Source organism: Xenopus tropicalis, chromosome 2, assembly GCF_000004195.4.
Source record: "Xenopus tropicalis strain Nigerian chromosome 2, UCB_Xtro_10.0, whole genome shotgun sequence".
Classification (NCBI taxonomy): domain Eukaryota; kingdom Metazoa; phylum Chordata; class Amphibia; order Anura; family Pipidae; genus Xenopus; species Xenopus tropicalis.
The window spans coordinates 92,657,836-92,680,424 of record NC_030678.2 but is presented as its reverse complement, the minus strand read 5'-3'; the positions used below and the strand labels follow the sequence as shown (position 1 = coordinate 92,680,424).

The 22,589-nt window shown below is 36.1% G+C and overlaps 1 protein-coding gene across 5 annotated transcripts in view; it reads left to right on the top strand.

Annotated features, from left to right (window-relative positions):
* The window catches only part of bcas3 (breast carcinoma amplified sequence 3), a 584,912-nt gene that overhangs the window by 221,710 nt on the left and 340,613 nt on the right, over window positions 1–22,589 (top strand). For all 5 annotated transcript variants that reach the window (XM_031896950.1, XM_031896949.1, XM_031896951.1 and 2 more), the window contains 3 exons: window positions 11,035–11,159; window positions 16,040–16,205; window positions 17,359–17,459. In XM_031896950.1, coding sequence (XP_031752810.1) covers window positions 11,035–11,159; window positions 16,040–16,205; window positions 17,359–17,459 — 392 coding nt within the window. The remainder of the gene's footprint in view (window positions 1–11,034; window positions 11,160–16,039; window positions 16,206–17,358; window positions 17,460–22,589) is intronic.

The following is a 22,589-nucleotide window of genomic DNA, read 5'->3' as shown; positions in this document are numbered from 1 at the left end:
GGCTGAACCCCGAATCCTTCGGGAAAGATTTAACCGAATACTGAACCGAATCCTAATTTGCAAATGCAAACTATGGGATAGATAAAGGGATAAAATATTATTAACTTCCGCGTTTATGCTGCGAAAAGTCATATGATTTTAATCCTTCTGAAAAAAGCTGAATCTTGAACCAAAATCCTGGAATCAGTACCCTACAAGCCTAACCCATTCAAGTCTTCCCCAGATTTGATAATTATTGCCCAAATTGGCTAAATAGAATATATGGAAAAAGAGCACTTTATTGCAGTTCTCCTGCTAAACAACAGAACTGAAATCTGGTAGGCACCTATTTTAAAAGTGGTAAGGGCGCCATTTTATCTTGAATAAAATCCTAAACATATAAATACATTTTCTATAGAGAGATGTAATTTTTTTTCAAATTAACGTACTGTAAGTGAAAATTCAAGTAAGTTATGTGACAAAAAATACATTTATTACAGGTGTAGGATCTATTATCCAGAATGCTCGGGACCTGGGGTTTTCTGGATAAGGGATCTTTCCGTAATTTGGAACTCCATGCTTTAATTCTAGTAAAATATAATTTAAATTTTAAATAAACCCGATAGGATTGCTTTGCCTCCGATATAGATTAATTATACCTTAGCTGGGATCAAGTACAAGGTACTGTTTTATTATTACAGAGGAAAAAATAAATAATTTTTAAAAATTAGAACTTTTTTGCTTATAATACAGTCAATACTAGTAGATTTTAGTTTCACAGTAGCCTTGAATGATAAGACTCTGTTCTCATGTGACATTTTTGTAGCATAACATTTTCATACAAGGTAGAACTAATGTACCATTTCTACCTTCAGTATTCTACCTTCAAAAAAGTGTATTGACACAACTAAGTCGTGTGAGAGCAGTGTTTTTTTTTAATGGATAAATTAACAACACAAGGGGAAGCAGTTATCCAGTATTTATAGTAATTACTACTCCAGCAACACTCTGGATAAGTGAAAAATGTGGTTTATTTGTGTTGCCCAAACATCACCTGTTCTATTGCACCACTTTTTCACGTATTTAGAGTTCTGCTGGAGTAGTAATTTTTATGATTGCACCCATCGCATCGCAAGAAGTGGTGTTTTATGTGCAGTATAGTATTGTTCTTTTCCTTGGCTGTAGTTATGTAGTATTTATATTTTTAAACATAAAACATAAATTTTTAAACATAAAAAGTAAAAATCTTCAAACAGTTCCAAACAGAAAATAATGAAACATACTTTAGCTAGTTTTAACTATATCTTACATATACTTACATGCAATTTGAGCCAAAGTATATCAATTATGTTAGTAAGAATACAAATGTTGCTAAAGCTTATTGATAATGTTATGATTAAGGCCTTTTTTCATTTGGAAATAAATGCAAAAGTCATTAAATCAACTGTCGAGCAATGGTGTTTCATTTTAGCAGTAACTAAATACAGAAGCGTTTGACTGACCGCTGGGCTTCTGGTAAAGACATGCAGTTGTCAGTTGGCACTGATCATAGTCTCAAACAAGATGAAAAGATGCAGATTAAAGAGGAATATGTGCTATACACTGGATTTTTAAATGACTGGTTGCCTTTGCAAAACTGTTTTGTGGTCAGTTTGATTTTTAGTGGTGACTAAAGAGAAAAAAGGAAGGAGTTCTACAAGCGTCTACAGACATCATAGTAGATGGCAAAATAGAGTGATTTTGGCCTCCCCCCCAACATATAACATGTTGTTTTCATAAAGGTTTTAATAAGAACTGTAATTATGACAAAGTGGTGAATGGAAACTTGACAGATTATTGTATGTTGTGCTAGGGCTTTCACAGAAACTTTGCTAAAGAAGTCCTCTGATGTCCCACCAGGATATGTGTATGGACTCAGCTGGCACTATGTTTTGTGGTCTGTCTGGTTTAGTTGTACTGTTACACACTTTTGTGTGCATGCAGTGCTGACAATATTTTAAGGATAATGCATTCATTTAGTTTTTCCACTCTTGTCTATGATATTTGATAAAACTCCTTATTTTCCATATTCCTCTTCATTGGGCTTATATTTTTATACTATATTGCAGGTTACTTATGGTCTTGGTCTTTGGGCCATAGGTGCGCTTTCCTTTTGTGCATTTTTCTTTTGTCTATTACTTTGTCTGGTACTTGATTTTATTGGATATCAGTAATCTGTTGTATGGGATAATCTGTGTACATATATTGTAGTGTTTTTTCCTCAACTTTCCAGTCGGCTTGAAGGTCAGTTCTGATGGCAAATTCAGTTTCATGGATTATTTCTATACTATATAAAAAGGCTGTGGATGCAAGGTTAAATACAGGAAGACTTGAAGTCCTAGTTGAAAATACTAATTAAGTCAAAGATGCTTAAATGTAACCCAGAAATGCTCCAACTTCTGCAAAACCGCTGGAGGGCCATGTGCTTATAATTTGTGATATACACATAAAATGTTTTTAGTTATTACACAATGCAATAGCCTATAATTTGTATTTTCAATGCATTTTTATTTCATAGTCCCCCTCACCCTTTAAGGCTTTGTGCTCAGGACACTCTAGGCCCTGCCTTTTTTTCTTGTAGGTCAAGAAGTATTTTAATTAAATAGGTTTAGTATAAGTGATGCATGTTGTGCAGTTAACATTATATACCTGTATATATTAGGCATTATATGAATAATTAAATCATAAATGTTGCACACAAATTTATCTTTCCAGTTTCCTATTATGAGAAGTGGTGCCTTTATCTTGCTTTCAACCCTTCCTTCATGGCCTTGATGCCTTATTGTGAATGATCTGAATGTTTGTTTTGCATGTAAGTTCAACCTGTGAAACCCACTGATGCATGTATTTGGCTTAATTATCTCTGGCATGGTTGTGCTCTTAATATATACATATTTCTTACACTGTTCAATGGATAAGAATCTCACATCAAAATCATGTTTTATGCTTGTAAAAAAATGTCTGACTGGTTTGATGCATTTTGCAAATACATTGACTGAATCATTTACAGTAATAATTCTAAATGATAATTTAACATTTTAATACCTTTCCGAAATTAGCTCACAGTATTGAGTGAAAAATATAACATTGCAGTAAAATGTAACATACTGTATAAATATGGCACATTATGTACTCTGTTAGAATATTAAAAGTTCATTATAGACATAAATATATTGATCTAATATAAAAACCCTTTCATGACATTCCCAGGTACAATTTAAAAAATATAAAGAAAAACTGTAATGTAAGTTACATTAGAAAACAAGATTTGTGTTAGGTGAATATCACCTTCTATACCCACAGCTTCATGAACAACATGAAGGGCAAGATGCAAAGTGCAAAAAATCAGGACATTGGCCTATGCTTTTGCACATTCCAGCTGCCCCCCACCTAGAATTAGTAGCCAGCAAAGAGTTGCCCCTTTTTCAGCGTGTAGGTCTGGCTATGCCTGCCAGCATAATATTCTGTAGGGATACCACTTGGGCTGGATGTGGGCACTGCCTGGAATTTGCCTATATGTCAGTGCATGTCATTCTGGACACACAAGGTAGGTGTTTAGATGGAATAAGGTAACTGTCCTGTATAGTCCCTGTTAGCGCTAAGCTCTTATAAAGAATTCTAAAAAAGGATTGACTAAAATTATTTCTATCATTCCCCTTTACATTCAAAATCTGAAAATACAATATAACTGTTCAGGATTTTAAAAAAATTCATGTAGGAACAGTGTAAATTCAGCTGGCCTGTTGCACTTAGCTGTACTAAGCAATACTAAATTGTAGTGGGAGTGGATAAGAACATTGTTGTAATAAAACAGACCACAGCCTTTTGTACTCTTGTTTATACAGAGAAAACATGTAGGAATGGAGAGTACCAAGGTGTGAAAATCCATTTAGAAGAGTCCAAGCACACACTGGGTAAACTTAAAGCAAATTTCTGTGCCTATTGTGGTTCTTAGGCTACTGGTGGAAGCTCTAACTGACAGATTTGCGAAACACTAATATATATCTTTTAAAATCTTCAGTTGTCTGTATGAGTATTTTCCCTACCCCATTTGTATATTTCTTGGTTATAACCTTCTACATGTTTTTGTGGTGTGCTAGTTAAACTTATGCTGTAAAATATGTACTAACTAATTTCAAGCTGCGACTTGATGCATTTCTATATTGATGTTATATTCTGTGTGGAAATGTCATCTGGTGCAAGGGCATATTTGGGCCCTATTCAATATAAAGAGCTCTAACATTACACACATTAAAGGCTTCACGAGCAGCTGACAGCATACTTACTTAAACATACACTTCCTCAGTATCAAGCCCTTGCCCCAAGGGAAGGCAAACCATTTTGCAAATACAAATTCTGTACTGCTTATGCCTCATTACCTTTACCACTGTTTCTAAGTAGAATGACGTCTTAAGTAGTATGGCTGGTATACAAACACACAATCGCAGAAGCCATCAAATGTTTTTGTAAAGAAGGCCATTATCATTGCAAACTGAGGTTAGAAAAATAGACCTTGACATTTTTTTTCATCAGTAGCAGTACATAAATTGTGAGGTTTGCCAAAAGTCCCGAAGGTGACCTTTTGCACAATACCTCACAGAAGAGATTTTTTTAGAAGTGATATCTAACCTGACTTTTGATTTTAGTATTGGGAATAATTTTCAAAGTGCTGACAGTTTAAAGGGGAGTAAAGTGCAAAAGGTCACTGGCTCAACATGGCAGCCCTTAATTGGTAACATCGGCATATTGGGCATCCACATAGTGTACAGTCCCTTTAGCTTGTTTAAAACTAAGAACTCTATAACATTCACTATAGCTCCTGTCCCAGCTCCAGACTATAGCTACAAGTTGCCCTTAGCTGCTTTGTGTTCTTTTAACTGTGCAATGCTTTATGTACCCCCCACCAGATAGTAAAAAACTTTGTAGTTCTTAGAAAGCTATTAACCATCAGAGCCATCAGAACTTAAACATCTAAAAGAGTGACAGTCTAATTTGTGTTCTAACTGAATATAAATGCAGGTATGGAACCTTTTATCCAGAATGCTCAGGACATGGAGTTTTCTGGATATTGGGTATTTCGGTAATTTGGATCTCCATACCTACTAAAAATTATTTAAATGATAATTAATGCAAATAGGATTGTTTTGCTTCTAATAAGGATTAATTATTTCTAAGTTGGGTTCAAGTACAAGGTACTGTTTTATTATTACAAAGAAAAAGGAAATAATTTTTTAAATGTTGAATTATTTGCTGAAAATGAAGTATATGGGAGATGTCCTTCCCAAATATTTGAGCTTTCTGGATAACAGGTTTCTGGATAATGGATTCCATACCTCTATAGCTATAATAAAATCTTATTCCGTACTGGAATAACAAAAGTCCGTGAATATAACACAATGTGTAGGGCAACTGATATCCTAACCAAAACATGCCTAAAGGTTTTACACCTGTCTTTGCTCCTAATACCAGTTACAGGTATTTAACTGGTATTTATTTGCTTTTTCTCTGTAATAATAAAACAGACAAAACTATCCTGTAGGGTTAATTTGATGATTACAGAAACATCCCTTATCCAAAAAAAACCCAGGTCATGAGCATTCTGGATAACTGGTCCCATACCAGTATATATATTATAACATACTGACATAAGTGCTGAGATTCAATCTCATATCCATTATTTGAATGCTTTTGATTCATTCAGCGTGGACTAGTGCACACATGGTACAAAAGCTATTTTGCTTCTGAAATGATTATTGTAGCAAATTATAGCCACACACTTATTTTTGCATTAACCGAGGATTAGTATACCTAATCAGCCTGGTCTAATGCAGATTAATGGCTATGTTTGCTGTCACAATTATAGAGCACTTTACATAGATTGTTTGTTGCCATTGCCTGTATGTTTTTGGAGTGCATGAGGAAACCGGAGTACACACGTAGACAAGAGAACATACAAACCTGCTGAAGATTGTGACAGGTTTGGTATCAAATTCTAATTCCAATACATATAATTACAAAATTCATAATAATTTGAAATATATATTTTTAATAGGCCTGCTCTAATATCCCTGAGTTACAAATACATAAAATAAGTAGTCACTGTAGTTTCCTTCTACCAACGCAAAGATTTGCCCGCTGAGAACACAATAATTACTATTATGCATAGACCAGACAATCAAAAATGTGTTTGTGTTGACAAACATATGCCAGTTTATGGTGCTAGAGGGAAAGGATGTCAAGACAAGTAAATACTGCCTTGCAGCTCCTAGGTTTGATTCCAGCCAGGGAAGATCTAGGCTTCTCTAGCTTGTCTGTAAATGACCAGCAAAAGCTGTATTTTTATTGGTATGAAAAACTGCCATTCATTTGCTCTGCAAAAACGACTAATTCCAGTTCATGACAAACACTTAAATCTCCACTTTCTAAATTACATATCCATTACCTTAAATTGGAAAGAAAAGACCTAGGAATTCATAATTTAATATAGTGTTCCAGTGGAAACATTCCAAAATGAAATGCATTTTATGATCCCATCTACCCTTTTAATACTGTGGTGTATCCCAACACTAGGCTGACACAGGAGCATGTAACAATGATTGATTACATGGAACACCTCTGCATCACTGTGTGATGATTCATAATGCTTTTATATCCTTCCTTGTAAACATTCCTAGTTATTCTAGACAAGGTATTATGTTGATCTGAGGCCAAAATGGGTAACTTTAGCCTTTAAAAGATTACTTTAGCACATTACATTTACAAATCGCATCTTCGGAGTGCAGGGCCTTTAATCAGTCTTTTTCTTATATTTGTTCCATTTTTTCTGGGAAAAATACTGCATATACTCAAAACCTCATCATACTGAAACGTTAACTTTCTAGCACTATTAGACTGTCAAAGTTCTTAAATAAAAATAAAGCCCTTGGTATTGTAGAATTCAAATTACTGCATATGAGAAAGAAAAAATCTTCATGCTGTGTGCATAGTTGTGGCTGAAACTCTGTCTATGTTTCTTGAAGCTAGGCAGTAATGTATGTGTGCACGAAACAGCGGTTTTAGTTGATTTCCAAAGCATTTTGTTCAGAAGGGTTCTTGCATAATGAATAAGATCAAATCAAATCAAATTTCTGCAACCAGTGGCACTTTGTGACATGTGGAATATGCAACCATACCCCGCCCCATAATGCGCCAGCTGGTATGCCCTTTTCTGTGTAGCAGTTGAGAAATCACAGCTACATCTAGTGCAGCGGAGCTGCATTATAAATTCTACACCATTAGTTGAAGCAATAAGTGCACAGTTTATTTAATTGCCAATATACTGCACAAGTTTCATGTTACAGTCCCCCAAAATTTAAATTTTTTTTGTACTTAGAAAGCTCATTAAATATTGTTGTAACTTTGGACTAGAGACATTTTTTGTTACCTTTTAAACAACACCCATGGAATACATTAAAGGTAATTTATGAACACAGAGCAGTGTGCAAAGTGCAAAATTCAGATTACCATGTTCATGCAGGTTGACTAGTTAGTTGTGTTGAGGCCATGTAATACATTGTGCACCATTTGTGGCAGCTGCATAGTTACAGCCCCATGGGCCTGACATCTGTGTCATACCTTTTTTCTCTGCCTTTGTGCTTGGATGGAATCATTTCTAGAACATGGCAATAGTATTCAAATTATCTTGTGCAAGTCAGTTGCAGTTATTGATAAAGGGACCTGTTATCGAGAATGCTTGGGGCCTGGGGTTTTCTGGATAAAGGATATTGTCATATTTTGGATCTCATAAAAAATCATTTAAACATAAACTCGATTTGCCTTTAATCAGTGGCATAACTACTTGGCACCACAAACAATCTTCAGAGGAACCTGATGCTCATCGTACCCCTTAACAGTCACCCTCCCTCCCCACCCGCAGGCCCACTAGCATGTCTCGCTTCCCGATGCTCCCTCTCAGGTAGAAGAGCAGTAAAGGAGGGGGGATCTCTACAGTTATCCCTCTCGACCGCAGGGTCTACTTCCTCTATGGTTACACAACTGCCTCCAATTAGGATTAATTATATCTTAGTTAGGATAAAGTACAATGTAATGTTTTCAGAGTAAAGGGAGATGATTTTGATACATGGCCTTCCTGTAATTTGAAGCTTTCTGGATAATGGGTTTCCGGATAACAGATCCCTTACCTGTACATATCACTAAAGGCATCTGCCAGTGATCATTTTATTGTTTCTTTGGCTCACTGCATAGGCATTCATTTGTAAATAAGTAACTAAGAAACTGTTTTTGGGAAGGAAAAGACCTGCATGATTTATATTTCTGGGAAAAGGAAAATAGTAGAAGATACAAAGTTCCAAACTAAATTCCAAACCAATGTCACTGCAATAAAATTTAAAAGGGATTTTGTGAGTTAATATAAAGATGTGGAAAGTTGCAAAGATACATTTATAATGAAAAGGATCAATCAGCTAGGAAGCAAAGAGATGAAGAAAAGTTTTAATGTATTAACTTAATTATAAGTGCCCAGTGGACACTCTATAAATTACTTTTTTTTTTTTTACATTTCTGAAGACTTTTGCCTCAGGACTGCTGTCACCTCACAACTAGGTGTTAATTATGTTAATCTCAGCAGAGGGATCCCAGCTGAACCAGCACCCTTAGTTATCTACTATGGCTCACATACAAGCACTTTTAGACTGGGGGCTGTCTTTATTTTGGCAGCAGTGCATGAATGCTGATGTCCATTTCATCACTGCAATATTGCTATTTAGAGAGAGCCTCCCTTGCATTACTGTTGGCACGATAATGGTACATGAAAAGATTTTTTAGATGACAGTAACACTAAAATGTGTCATGTATTCATTTAAATACAGTGTATTTTTACCCACTCTGATCAAAACCCATGTGTTTACTTCAAAGAGTCTTATATTGTTTATTAAAAAAGCTACTATGTAGCAATGGAGGTTACAATTCATTTTCAAATAAGTCGGTAAGGCCTACATTTTCCTAACAGTAAAAAGATAAGTTTTTAAGAATACAATGGTTTTGGTTCTTAAACAGGGAAAATCATTTGTTAAATGTCATTCATGATGCCCCTTCATTCTATACACACCTACAGAATAGAGACCTGTATCGTATAAAATACCGGGTTGGACTGACACCGGCAGGTGGTGGGTGGACCCTTGGGGTTAATTTTTCTGGTGGGCTCTGTGTACCTCTGTTCAACACTGACTAGGACTGTTGCTCCCAATCTGATCAAAATGTATTATTATTAACTTTATGGTGTTACTGGCCCAGAAGGGATGCCATGTACTGCAAGCCAAATACCTATAGTGTAACACCATCAGCCTTTCCTGTATTCTGTGTTGCACAGAAAGCCATTGTTCTAAAGAAGCCAATATATGATTGACAGCCAGGTTTAAAGGGGCAGTATACCCCCTTGTTCAACATGAGTTTAATGAATAGAGTTGATGCTGAACATATTTTTTGTCTATTGTTTTCATAACATAAAGTCTATGGTTTTTGCTATTTCTTGAGGTAGATAAATAGATTACCAAAGCACAGATAATCCATCTGTATAATGTTGCTGTTACACAGAGCTCAGCATCTCTAGTTAAACTAAATCAACTATGAAAGCAAAATAATGCTCTATTACTGCTTTATAACAAAGATAACTAAGAAATAAGTATCTTATAAATTAAAGGAACAGGCAGACTATATTTTCAGCATAACTTTTTTTTTAAAGAAATGTTTATATCATAATATTAAAACATATTTATAAAGTGTATATAGGTGTATACTTCCCCTTAAATAATGTTATAATGTCCAATAAAATCATGTGTTTTTATTTCATTATTTTGCATGAAAGAAATCATTTTGAGAAAGGCCAATAAAAAATATGGTGAAAAGCAAAAGTCTGGCAAAAAATGGGCATACTTTTACATTCTAAAACATTATACATACAGTAATGTTATCTATGTTCTCTAGCATTCATGCAGCTTTAACGGTTTGTAATGATAAGCCTTTTCATGTCACATTTTTACTTACCCTTACTGGCCTAGTCATGGTGTCTATGACAGTAATAATATTGCTTGTGTCTAACACTGTGTGCAAAAATTTGTGGCATCTTACAATGGTACAACTACACTAGAATTCACTAGAGGAGAGAACATTGTATCGAGAGAAAAAATATGGTGGATTCTGGTGAATTTTGGGAAATTAGTACTGTACTCGGAATAGTAAATAAAGCTTTTGTTTGGGTTGGGTGTGTGTATCTATGTTTGGGGTGGATAGGTATTTTTGCAGTTTTATTCCTGTTTTGGTGTATGTTGCACAATTAGAAAACCATTAACTTGTTACTGGAGATACAGGTAGACCATCTGTGCCAAAAACCAGTTTTATCTTTTAGCGACAGATTCACTAAATGTCAAAATTAACACAATTTTCAACTGGATTTGTCTTGTTTCTTTCAAAATTATATATGAGAAATATTGACCAATTCATTAGTCCTACATTTCCTGAACATACATATATTTACTAATCCACGAACGGTCTGAAGGCGTCTGAATGCGTTTTTTTCATAATGATCGGTATTTTTGCGACTTTTTCGTCGTCGTCGCGACTATTTTGTATGTTCCGCGACTTTTTCGGATTGGTTTTTCCGCCGTTTACAAACGCTCAATACGAAAAAATCACGATGGCGACTAAATAGTCACGCAAAATACGATAAAGACGCCAACATTTTCATTTCCAATCCGAATTTTTGCCATTCGGGATTTGAATTCGTGCTTTGGTAAATGTGCCCCATAGTGTGTGCAATGTTAGTCAATTGACATGGATTTCCAAAGAAGATAACAATATAAACCAGTGTTTATCTTACATACATTTTAAAATCTTATAATACATCTTAAGATGATATTGCCTTTCTGGGCTTATTTATGTGTTTTTATTTCTGCAAAAATTAAATTTATGGTTAACTTTATATTTGTGATGATTTTCTTGTTTCTATATTATGTTTTAAAGCAAAGCCAAGCCAGCCCCTCAGATCTCCCCGAGTAAATCCACAGGAGGTGAATTTTGTGTTGCTGCTGTTTTTGGATCCTCTAGATCTTGGTTTGCAAGTAACCAAAGTATTAAACGAGATAAAGGTCAGTATCTGAAAGCTGCAGATTAAAATCTGCATTAAATAATTTTGTTTTGCATTTGTATTTGTCTAAGGGAAGTATGAAAGGGGAATAGTCACCAAAAGATATGCTATACTGTTGAGAAGGCAGAGAAAAACATAATTATTAGTAGCTTTATTAACTGCATGTCGGCACTCATATCTGCTTTGTGGCTTGTGCTTTCTGTACAAAATGCTATATCTATGTATGGGCCCCCTGCTGTTCTGGAAGGAATGTTGACCCTTATGTATGTAGGATATTCGTTTACTGGTTGGCCATGTTTTTAATTTAAATTAATAAGTGTTGGTGAGTGACCAGTTTAGTAAGGGAACCCGCACTACTGGAACAATAAACAAGTATATTGCCACTATTGGTGTTGTGTAAATATCCAAATGGGTAGGGACTAACAAGCAGGGGAAAGGTCTGACATCACTAGGGCATGGACAAAACCACAGGGAACAAGAATTTGCATCTTTAGTTAGACTCTAGCCTCAAATTTTAACATTATTAAAAATCGCAGTGGTGTAACTAGAATACATAGAGCCTTGCTTTAGTTTTGTGCTGGGCTTCCCATGAATCCCCATTTTCTTTATCCTCCTCCACTAACCACATATTGCATGGTTTTTGTGGGGAGCTCAAGATGTTCTAAAATGAACTAATTGCTATGGAGCACTGTAGGAAAAAACAGATGACTTGATTAATTTAACACTCCAGACTTTGTGCCCTGGGCCTAGTAGCTATGGGTTTTCTACTGACGCTTTAAATTGTAGATTAATGTAGTAAATCACTGTATATTCTGAAGTTAACATCTCAACTGTACTTTTTTTTTTTTTTTTTTTTATAAAACAACATGAATTGTAGATTACTGGATCATTGGTTGCATATGGGCTAAAAGGTTTATACTTTTACTGTTTAGTGTTCATTTTTACATGCTTGGTGCATTTTATATGGGGTCTTTTAAGGTCCCAGGGTTTGCAAGTGGTTGCTCTGTACCCTCTGTAGTTTCACCCTGCTGTTGCAGGTGTTTTTAGGCTTATTTTATATTTGTTAATGTCTATGATGGTTTCATTCACCCAGGTCATGATATATAGGGCCCGATTCACTAAAGTCCGAAATAAGGAGTGCTATTTATAGCATGCGTTAAAAATCTTATCACTTCTTATTTTTCTCTCGATTCACTAAAAGGACACTTGTCATAATTAAGAAGCGATGTTCTTGTCGTTATTTATCTTGCGACGACATATTTTCAAGCAATATATTACGCAGCGCAAAACATATTACGCAGCGTGCGATATTTTACGCAGAGCACAATATATTACCCACGTAACCATTACTTTCTGAAGACTACCGTTCTGAAAATTTTGCGCTCTGCGTAATATGTTGTGCGCTGCGTAATATATTGCTTGAAAATATGTCGACGCAAGATAAATAACGCCAAGAACATCGCTTCTTAATTATGACAAGTGTCCTTTTCGTGAATCGAGAGAAAAATAAGAAGTGATAAGATTTTTAACGCATGCTATAAATAGCACTCCTTATTTCGGACTTTAGTGAATCTGGCCCATAGTATCTAGTAGAGATAAATTTAAAGCAACTGGACTGTTGAGTAATCTTGAAAATATTTGATAATGCTATTTTTTTTAACAGAGCATTACTGTAGGTTCTTTAGCATTGCTAGGCCCTCTAACCATGTACTTGCATAGCTAACTCAAGTTAGCTGTTAATGGCAGATGTGTCTTAGTTTTAAGGTGGTTTATGTTTTAGCCATATGTTAGATGGGGACTTGACTGAGGTCTAAATGTAGAGTAGAATATAGTATAAATCTTCAAAGAATACACCCAATTTAGTAAAGTTTAAATATAAAGTGTGCTAACACAGTTTAATTAAACAATTTATAAAAGGGGTCAAAGTTAAAGACAAAAATCTTTACCTAAAACAGGTGTTGACCTGGGTATATATACCCCAGGTCCCCCACCAAATATTTCAAATGCGAGTACACATGCAGTGAAGATCACATAAATATACACACACTCACCCATGCCAAAATTTGGTTCGGGTGCTTGGAGCCCGAACCCGTAGCCCAAGGGAGCAAACTCAAATCTCTGAAGAAAGCGGCTCGCAAAGCACCATGGTCAGCCAGAAAATGGATAAAACTCAAACTTTATTTACATCCTTAAAAACCCAGAATGCCTGACGCGCTTCGAGCGTACCCGCACTTAATCATAGGCAATCATATAGCATAGAATATTATTTAGTGCATTCCTGGGGTACTTGAAGGCATTGTGTAAAGAAGATCTCAAGGCTTTTTGAGTTTACTATATCTGGTTACATCACTTCTGTAGTTTATTTCTGCCATGTGTACTTACAGTCATGGTTTATATAGTTTCTAATCGATAATTATGATAACATATTGTACAAAGAATAAATTCATAATTATGATAGTTAAAGGAGAAGAATAGGCATTTTATTGGCAATAGATTAGTCATAATAGTGCAAACTAGAACCCTATATTTATTCTGCAAAATGCTTTGCTATACATAGCCATAGAAGCTCCCTCTTTTTGTTTAAGATATCAGCTGCCATTTTAGCTTGGTCTGACTTCTCTACCCTGCCTGCACATTGCTCCTGAAATAGCTCTAAGGTCAGATTACACAGCAGAGATTGGAGGGGAAGAGAGGGTTGATGGAAGGGGGAAGAGGAGAAGGGAGTGGGAGTGAGGAGAGAAGAGCAAACTGGGCAGACTCAAGCTGTGCCCTGAAAGATATTTCTAAGTGAGCAGGAAGTCAGACAGATACAGGGTCAGACTGGGCCGCCGGGACACCGGGAAAAATCCCGGTGGGCCCCGGCGTCCCAGACCCGACCCTTGTGGCGCTCCCCCTGCCCGACCACTCCTGCCCCGGGTGGGGGGGCCCTGCGAGGGGGGTTAGGGGGACCCCTCTGGGGGGAGGCTATGGACGCGGGCCCCGGTGGGCCCTTCACCCCCCAGTCCGACCCTGGACAGATACGATCATGTATACAGAATAAAAGAAAAGAAATATGGTGTTTCTTTTCACTGTATTTACGTAGACCTTTCTGATAAAGCTTACTTAGTTTTTACCTTTCCTTCTCTTTTAATTATAATTAAGTCTATTATTTTGTGTGAAGATGGTATAAAAAAAACCTCAATATAATACAAGTATAGGATTCGTTGCCCATTATCTAGAAAGCTCCAACTTACGAGAAGACCATCTCCCATAGTCTACAGTTAATTCAGATTTGTAAAGATTATTTCCTTTTTCCCTGTAATAATAAAACACTTCCTTGTACTTGATCCCAACTAATTAATCCTTATTTGAGACAAAACAATTATATTCGGTTTATTTAATATTTAAATAATTTTTTAGTTGACTTAATTTATGTTGATCCAAATTACGTAAAGATCCCTTATCCGGAAAACCCCAGGTCCCGAGCATTTCAATTAAAGGTCCCATAGCTGTATTAGTTTGGGTCTCCAAATTTCATAACCTCTAGAATATATTAATATAGGTGGAAAGTTTTTCCAAGCAATCATCAAAAGCCATTTGGTGATTGCTGATTGGTTACTGTAAATCACACTGATGCAAATTGCACCTGAATTTGTAAAGTGCCCAATGACACCTTTTTTTTGTATCCTTGAATGGGAATTTTTACAACTAGAGCAGTTTGTGTGCTGGGAGGAGTAGCCCCAGGAGTTCATTACACACAGACTGTAGGGCCATGTTGGTCGTCAAAAACTCTAATCTAAAGCTGGCCATACACGTGGCGACGGGTCGCACGAAACATCGTCAGATCCGCCACACACCATTCAGGGCTGAATCGGCAGGTAAGGAGGTAGAAACAATAGGATTTCTACCTCCTTCTGCCGATTCAGCGCTGAAGGGAGATTTTGGTCAGGCACCTTCTATGGCGCCCGATCAAAATTTTCAAACTGGTCCGATCACCGAATTTCGTACGAAACGAGGTTTCATACAATATTATCGGTGCGTGTATGGCCACCTTTAATCTGGTTGTAGGTTTAGATGATTTGAGTCAGTCAGTGTTTTAGAAAACCTGACACTGTTAGCTTACCTTTGTTTCATTAGCCTGTAATTAGTGGAAGATTCTGACTTTAACGCAGATAATTGTTTCAGGTAAACAGTTTTTCAAGCTTCATTGGCCTAGCTCTTCCACTTACTCCTATCACATTAATGATTCCAAGTCTCTTTGCATGAATGATTCCTTTGACTCTTAATAAATGGTTACATACAGTACACAATTGATGTCCTTGCAGCTGGTGGCATCAAAAGCTGTGTTTAAAAATGGAATTTCAGAAAAAAATATCTTTAAACTCTAAACAGGAGTTCAGATTTTATTTGTATTATCTATATCTAAAAGTTAACTATATTGTACTGTTAGATCCTTTTGTATTAAATGCAAATCATCTGGAATATGCTTACTGGACCACATTCTGTTAGGTGTCCTAGGGGTGTTTTAGACCTGTTAAGATGTTACACGTTGCTGCTGTGGTTAGAATAAAGACAACCAGCAGAAAGCAGTGCAAGGAACTTTCCACACTCATTGTTTTACACAGTCCCAAGACATGAATTTTTCATTTGCAACGATGTAATACTATATGCACAGTTTTCTTTTCTCCAGAATCCTGTGCCAATAACCACATCCTTGAGTTATGAAAGTTTGCAAAGTGTCAGGATTTAAAATAATTACATTAAAAAAACAGCACTTTTAATGATCACAGAGCTTGACCTCATGAAAAAATAGGTACTGAGGCCCTTGTGTCTATTGATAGTAATGTTTAAATTAATATCTTTGAAAGGGTTATATATTAATATCACACTTTCCTTTCCCAGATCAGTCAAAGCAATGTATAGTGGAATCTCTGTACATCATCAGCTGCTATGGAACTCTGGTGGAACATTTTTTGGAACCACGACCTTCAAGTACTGCTTTGAAGATCAATGATGACACACCTCTAGAAATGTGGACTTCACCACGTGCTAGTTGGACCTTGGTTAGGTACAAAGATGAGGGGCAGAGGGAAGGGTTCTTTGAATTAAGGTGGCCATACACATTCAGATCAATGTTTGGATATCGATTGTATGTTAAAATGCAACAAGCTAAAACTAACATTAATACTCAAATTGTAGGATAAAGTCCTAAAAATAACAAATCAGAGGATCTTCTGAATAGGAAATAGACACCAATCATACAAAAGTGACTTCCTGGAAATGCATTGTTTTTCCATTGTGCAGACATTTACCTTTGCATTTGTTTTATGTAGATTGCGCTAGTGTGCAATATAATAAAGTTGCTTAAGTTTTTAAGGGTTTTAAAAATGTGCTATGCACAACTGTAGTTTACAATTTAATAGTCTAATTGTGAATATACTGCTTTGTGAGATGCACATTTTTAGTCACATTTATGCTCATATATTTTTGCTTAGGAGTTTTATTGCATGGCAAAAGTTTAATGTATGTGCTGGAAATGCATAAACACTATGTCATATGTCAGTGCTGTCTAATGTTTTTGCATGTAGTGGCCAAATTATTCATTAGCCATACAGAGAAAGCACACAGTTTAAGGTTTCATTTTATATCTGTACTGCATGATTCCATGGATTCTTGGCATCATCCATAAAGTGAATGTAGGAACATCATGCACAATGACTAGGAAATGACACACAATTAGTGGGTCAAATGTGTGCAGTTACAATCTTTTTTCTGTTTCAGCTATTTAATATACCCTTAAATTTGCAAGCCACACTATAATAAAATGATACTTGTCATAGAAGTCTGTGGAACTCTTAAAAATCCCTTGGAGGACCAGGGGTCTCCAGCTGGAAAGCCCTCATGGAAAACACTGATTAGCAGTAGGCACCAGTAGGCTATTTTGTGATTGTGCCACTTGCTTTCAGATTTGATTTAGCCAGCATTAAACAATCTCTTTACCAGATGAATGAATCCAGTTGTATCACTCCAGAGCTTTTACTTTAAATATGAATACATGTATGTGTAGTTATTATATAGCAGCATGAAAACCCATTTAAAGTATCTGCACTCTATCACAAAATGTATCTATACCTGTAGTATTTTACAAATTAAAGCATAATATAAGCATAATTAAACATATTCTTTAATTTTTATGCAACTTATATATTCTTCTTTTTCAGGACCCCTCAGTGGAATGAACTTCAGCCTCCATTTTATGCAAACCATCCACTGCTGTTGGCTGCAGATGTGGTACAGTACTATCAGTACTTACTGGCTGGCTGTAAGTTTGTCTCAGTTATTTTCCTTCATTCTGACATCCAAGCGAGATTTTGATATAAAAGATATAAAAAATAATTTTGCAAAAGCCTAAACCAAGGTGTACATTGATATGATTGTCTTTTCCAGCTTCCTTGAAATAAGCGTCATCGGAAAGTTTTAATACTAGGGCTTTGGAACCACAGCCATTAAGTATTGCCAAAGCTAAACACACCCAAGCACACAGTAACACTGTGGTTTTTAGAAGTTTATGTGTGTTTCTAAGTCACAAGTCAAAAGGGCATTTTTAAAAATAAAAAGGCTAGATGTGCTGTGTGTAATTAATAAACAGGATAAATGCCATTCCTGAGAAATTCTTCATTCAAAAGCCACTACCACTGTACTTTAAATACAGTATATAAGAAATGTATTCACACCCATACCTATCTTGATCTTCTGTTTACTTTTCTACTACCTCTCAGTCCTACCTCTCAGCAGCCAGTATCTTACATTGATGGGCTTCAGCAAGATCAAAGCAGAATATCTGCTCATGGGTCAGGAATACCAAACTGGCATAGGTAAACTTCCTTTTGTATTTTTCTGCAGTGCATCAGATCAGTGGGGCAGTATTTTTAAACTGCACTAGCAGTGTAGACGCTAGAGAAAGGAACTCAAAATACTAGGCAATAGGGGAATGACTTTATAATGTATATTATAGACAATAAACACATTACGTATTGATCATATATTTATATTTAATACTTATTAATCAGAATGTAAAGTAAACCTACTTCAGCATTATTAGCATAAATCAGCTAATAAATAATGTCATATCTTTCCAAAAACGGTCATATACAACAGTTTGAAAGGCTGGAGGCCGAAAGTAGAATTCTAAACAAGTCAAGCATTTCTCCTGTCCTAGTTTCCCAATGTCACAGCCCTACACAGTAAATTTGGGTACAACTATGGATCTAATAAAGGAATCCACTATAAAATAAATGATTAGAACTGATAAACATGTAGACAGCATGACTGATACAATGTAGGGTGCCCAAGTTTATGAGAGAGAATTCGGGTAGCATTGACATTGGGCCAGCAACGTTTGTAAAGTTGGAAGATACACTAATTATTTATTTTTTTTATATTGGGATGAAGTTTTAATGGATGTTGTTAATGTATATGTTAAGGTTTAAAAATACACTGTCTTCCCTGTGACAAGAGTAAGGTAACACCGCCAAAGATTCTGGCAGCAATTTATGATTTAACTGATCATTGGGCCTACAGTTGCAAAGAACGAGAAGGTGAGAATATTTTGGTCAGGCTTTTGAAACACGGGAGATGGATACAATTTAAGATCTTATAGTCGAACGTGATATTTCTTTATATTTTGGCATGTTCATTTAGTTCCCGGCCTGGGTCTTGCATGAGTCTTAGCTTGACTTATGTACATCACCGGCGCCAGATGAAATCTATTGGCTTTATGTGTCCGTCTGTTCTATGTTTGAAGTGCAGTCTAAAACTTTTAGTAGACATGGGAGGTTCAACAATTCCCGATGCTCTTTAGCTGCTGGAAGTCTCAAAGCCAAATATATTTATTTGTGCCGTTTGTAGAATTTAGCAGACTGACTAATGCTCATATAATTCTATGCTTCTCAGTTAGTGCTGAAAACAATACTGTAATCTGGCACTATTTCATCTTCAATTTGGAAGTAAAAAAAAAACCTGATGTAATATGTTAAATCTGCTGTTGAATCTTTTTTCCACACATTGTTAATACATACATATTGCAATATGTAACTTGTTCTTTGCCAATTTACTTTACATTTCTCTTCCATTTTCCTGCTCTGCAACCAAACAACAAGTTAACAGTGTTTCTTATATTCCCATGTATTTAAAGCTATAGAAACTGACATGCTTCAAAGAGTAAAAAATATTCCTCAGTTGGATATTTCACTGTTTGTAATAACTATCTGTGCAAAACTAGAGCAATTTTTACAAAATCTTGAAAGAAATTGCATCCGCAGGGATGTGCACATTTTGAAATATCATCAATTTTTCTCTTCCGTCCGAGCCCAGGAAGATTAGCTACAGTGCCATGGGTTGCAGACTTCTTGATAATGTTGCGCACTGTGGACAAAGGCAAATCTAGATCTCTGGAGACCTTGAGAATGTTGATATTTTCCACAATTTTGGTTCTCAAGTCCTCAGACAGTTCTCTTTTCCTCTTTCTGTTGTCCATGCCTAGTGTGGCACACACAGACACACAATGCAAAGACTATGTGAACTTATCTCCTTTTTATCTGCTTTCAGGTGTGATTTTTATATTGCCCACACCTGTTACTTGCCCCTAGTGAGTTTAAAGGAGCATCACATGTTTGATACAATCTTATTTATCCACAATTTTGAAAGGATACCAATAATTTTGCCCAGCCCATTTTTGGAGTTTTGTGTGACATTATGTCCAATTTGCTTTTTTTCCTCCCTTTTTTGTTCTGTTCCAATACACACAAAGGAATAAACATGTGTATAGCAAAACATGTGTTACTGCAATACTTTTCTGTGAGAAATACTTGATTTTCTGGAAAAATTTCTGGGGTGCCAACAATTTCGGCCATGACTGTATGTAAATGTATGAGCAAATTTCTGCCTTTTTCATAAGTATTCCTAGAAAACTTTGTTTTATAATTTATTAATGGCATACATAAAAAAACCCACATCCAGTGTGCCATTAATAAATTATAAAACAAAATACATATGAAAAAGGCAGAAATTTGCTCATGCATTTACATATATCATTGACAATGTTTCATACTACAGGATGTAGTGTATGAAGAAAAATGATCATGACAGATATTAGCATGTCATCGATATTGATTATCTCTGCAGTTTAGAAAATAACATATTTGTCCTCACATTTGTTTGATGATATCTGTATGCGAATAGACAATCATGAGATAACAGTAGTACCATCTTTCCTGATGATGACATCCTTACCAAAAATTGACTACTGTCATGCCGTGAATGCATGGCCTGTCTGACATCTGATCTTTGGCTGGTTGTAACAATTTATTATTTTTTATGAAAACATCTAATAAACATAAAATGCCTTAAACTCCTTTGCATACTCAAAGTAGTTGATAACAAACCTCACATATAATATGTAGTGGCTAAACTACATGGGGGATTTAGTAGGATGGTGTTGGATAGACAGATGGATTAACGATAGCTACACGGGTCAAAATATAATGGAACTGATAGAAAAATCTGATGTGTAAACTACATGAAAGATTTGCCATCTGTCACAACGCAAATGTTGGAAGGGATTGCTGCATACTGCCTTTTCATCCGAAAAGATACAGTGAGCCTGACAGGCTTTTTATTTCTCATTGAAATACATTAATATCAGAAGTAGATGCATGAAAAGGGGAACCCTTCTGCTACTGCTACCTCAGAATCAGATGGTAGTTCCAGGGTTTACTCTATGGCCTGCATTAATCTGATGACAGTTGGACTTTTTGTGCAGTTGCGCCTGATTGGCAGCGAAGTACAAGTACAAATGTACAATATATATGACACTTTGGCCGTAATTGCATCAGGTGCAACTCCCCCTGGTGAATTAAGTTAAAATGATGGGTAGTGATGAGCGAATCTGTCCAAATTTGCTTTTCTTTTGTGAAAAAATCTCCCATGTAGGTGAAACTTAAGTTACCCTTTTTTATGTTGTGGGGCAAAGGTTTTGATGCTGAATGTATATCTGGAAGCCCTTCGATAAAGCAGGAAATTAACTTCCCTGCCAGGTAAAAATAAACTATAGGGAGTATTTACTAAATTTGGGTGAGGTGAAATGCCATGACAGTAGCAACTTGCTGGTGATTTGCAAAAAGGTACTGCTTGTGGGCTCATGCAACATTTTATGGTGACTTGTATAACAATTACACTAACACTGTGGAAAAAAAATTATTACTTTTAGGGGACAAAAACACAGTTTATTTCATTGAATCCTTTGTGTGAAACTAAATATGGCAGACCAATTGTATCCATGTAAAGCTTCTCTTAACTTTGCATTGATATACATTTTTCACAAGGAAACCAAATTCCACCCTAGAAGTCAGATGTAAAATCAATGAGATTATGACAAGAGAGCGCACAACACATAAGGCTATTAGTGTTCATAGTAAACGTATACAAGGGGATTTAAAGACTGACGTATCTGGTTACAAGGAAAAGAGGAGGAAGCAGTCAGGGATTTAGTGATATACTTGGGAACTGATTTTATCCAAACTAAGTCGTATTTGTTGCAAATGGAACTTGCCATAGTTCTTTGCCCAGCTATTTTGCCTCCGACCAAAAAAACCAATCGGATTTTAGAAAATAACTGCAGATAAACAGATTAATTAGCCCACACCTGTCAGAATCTTCCACAGGAAACTCACGCGTAACATAAAAGCTGGGCATTCTGCTTACCTGCAGTAATGTAATGGGCTGACATTAGCAGTAGGTTTGCGTTCGATGTAATATCACTTCCATCAATAAGGGTAATTGCTAGCAAATGGATAAGTGGGAGTTTAGGGTGAATGCTACAGCTGTCTGCCATGTTAGTGGTAAAAGGCATTCTGGCGCCATTTCAGGGTCACTATTTGTATCTGTCTGTCAGAGTTAGAACACAGCAGTTTCTCTCAGTTTCAGTCTTTTGTATAGCATTTCTGTCAATTGTTTGGCTCCATTAAGTGTGCAAGGGAAATGAAAGCCTCAATGACCAAGCCACAAGGGGCTGCATATAGACCCTCTCTTTGTCCACAGTCAGAACATTGCATTAGGTCTCATTATCCATTTATAATAAGTGACCTTTGCCCCCCTGGGTCATTGAAAAATACTCAGTGTGCTTTTCTACCACTAGGTACCTCCATCAGCAGCCTGGCGAAACAATAAGCCTTCTGCTAGTCTGACTGAAGGGGACACTTAGCAGGTTTTCAAAACTACGAGATTATGTGCCAAGGCCCTTAAGCAAAACCTTGCTCTTTAATCTTTCAAGAGTGAAGGAAGACCAGGGACTCACAAATCAGCTTCAATATTTCTATATTCAGCTACGTATAATTAGCTAAACAACAGAGACGATTTTATTTTGTTTTGCTTGTAAGCAGTGTCCTCAGGTTGC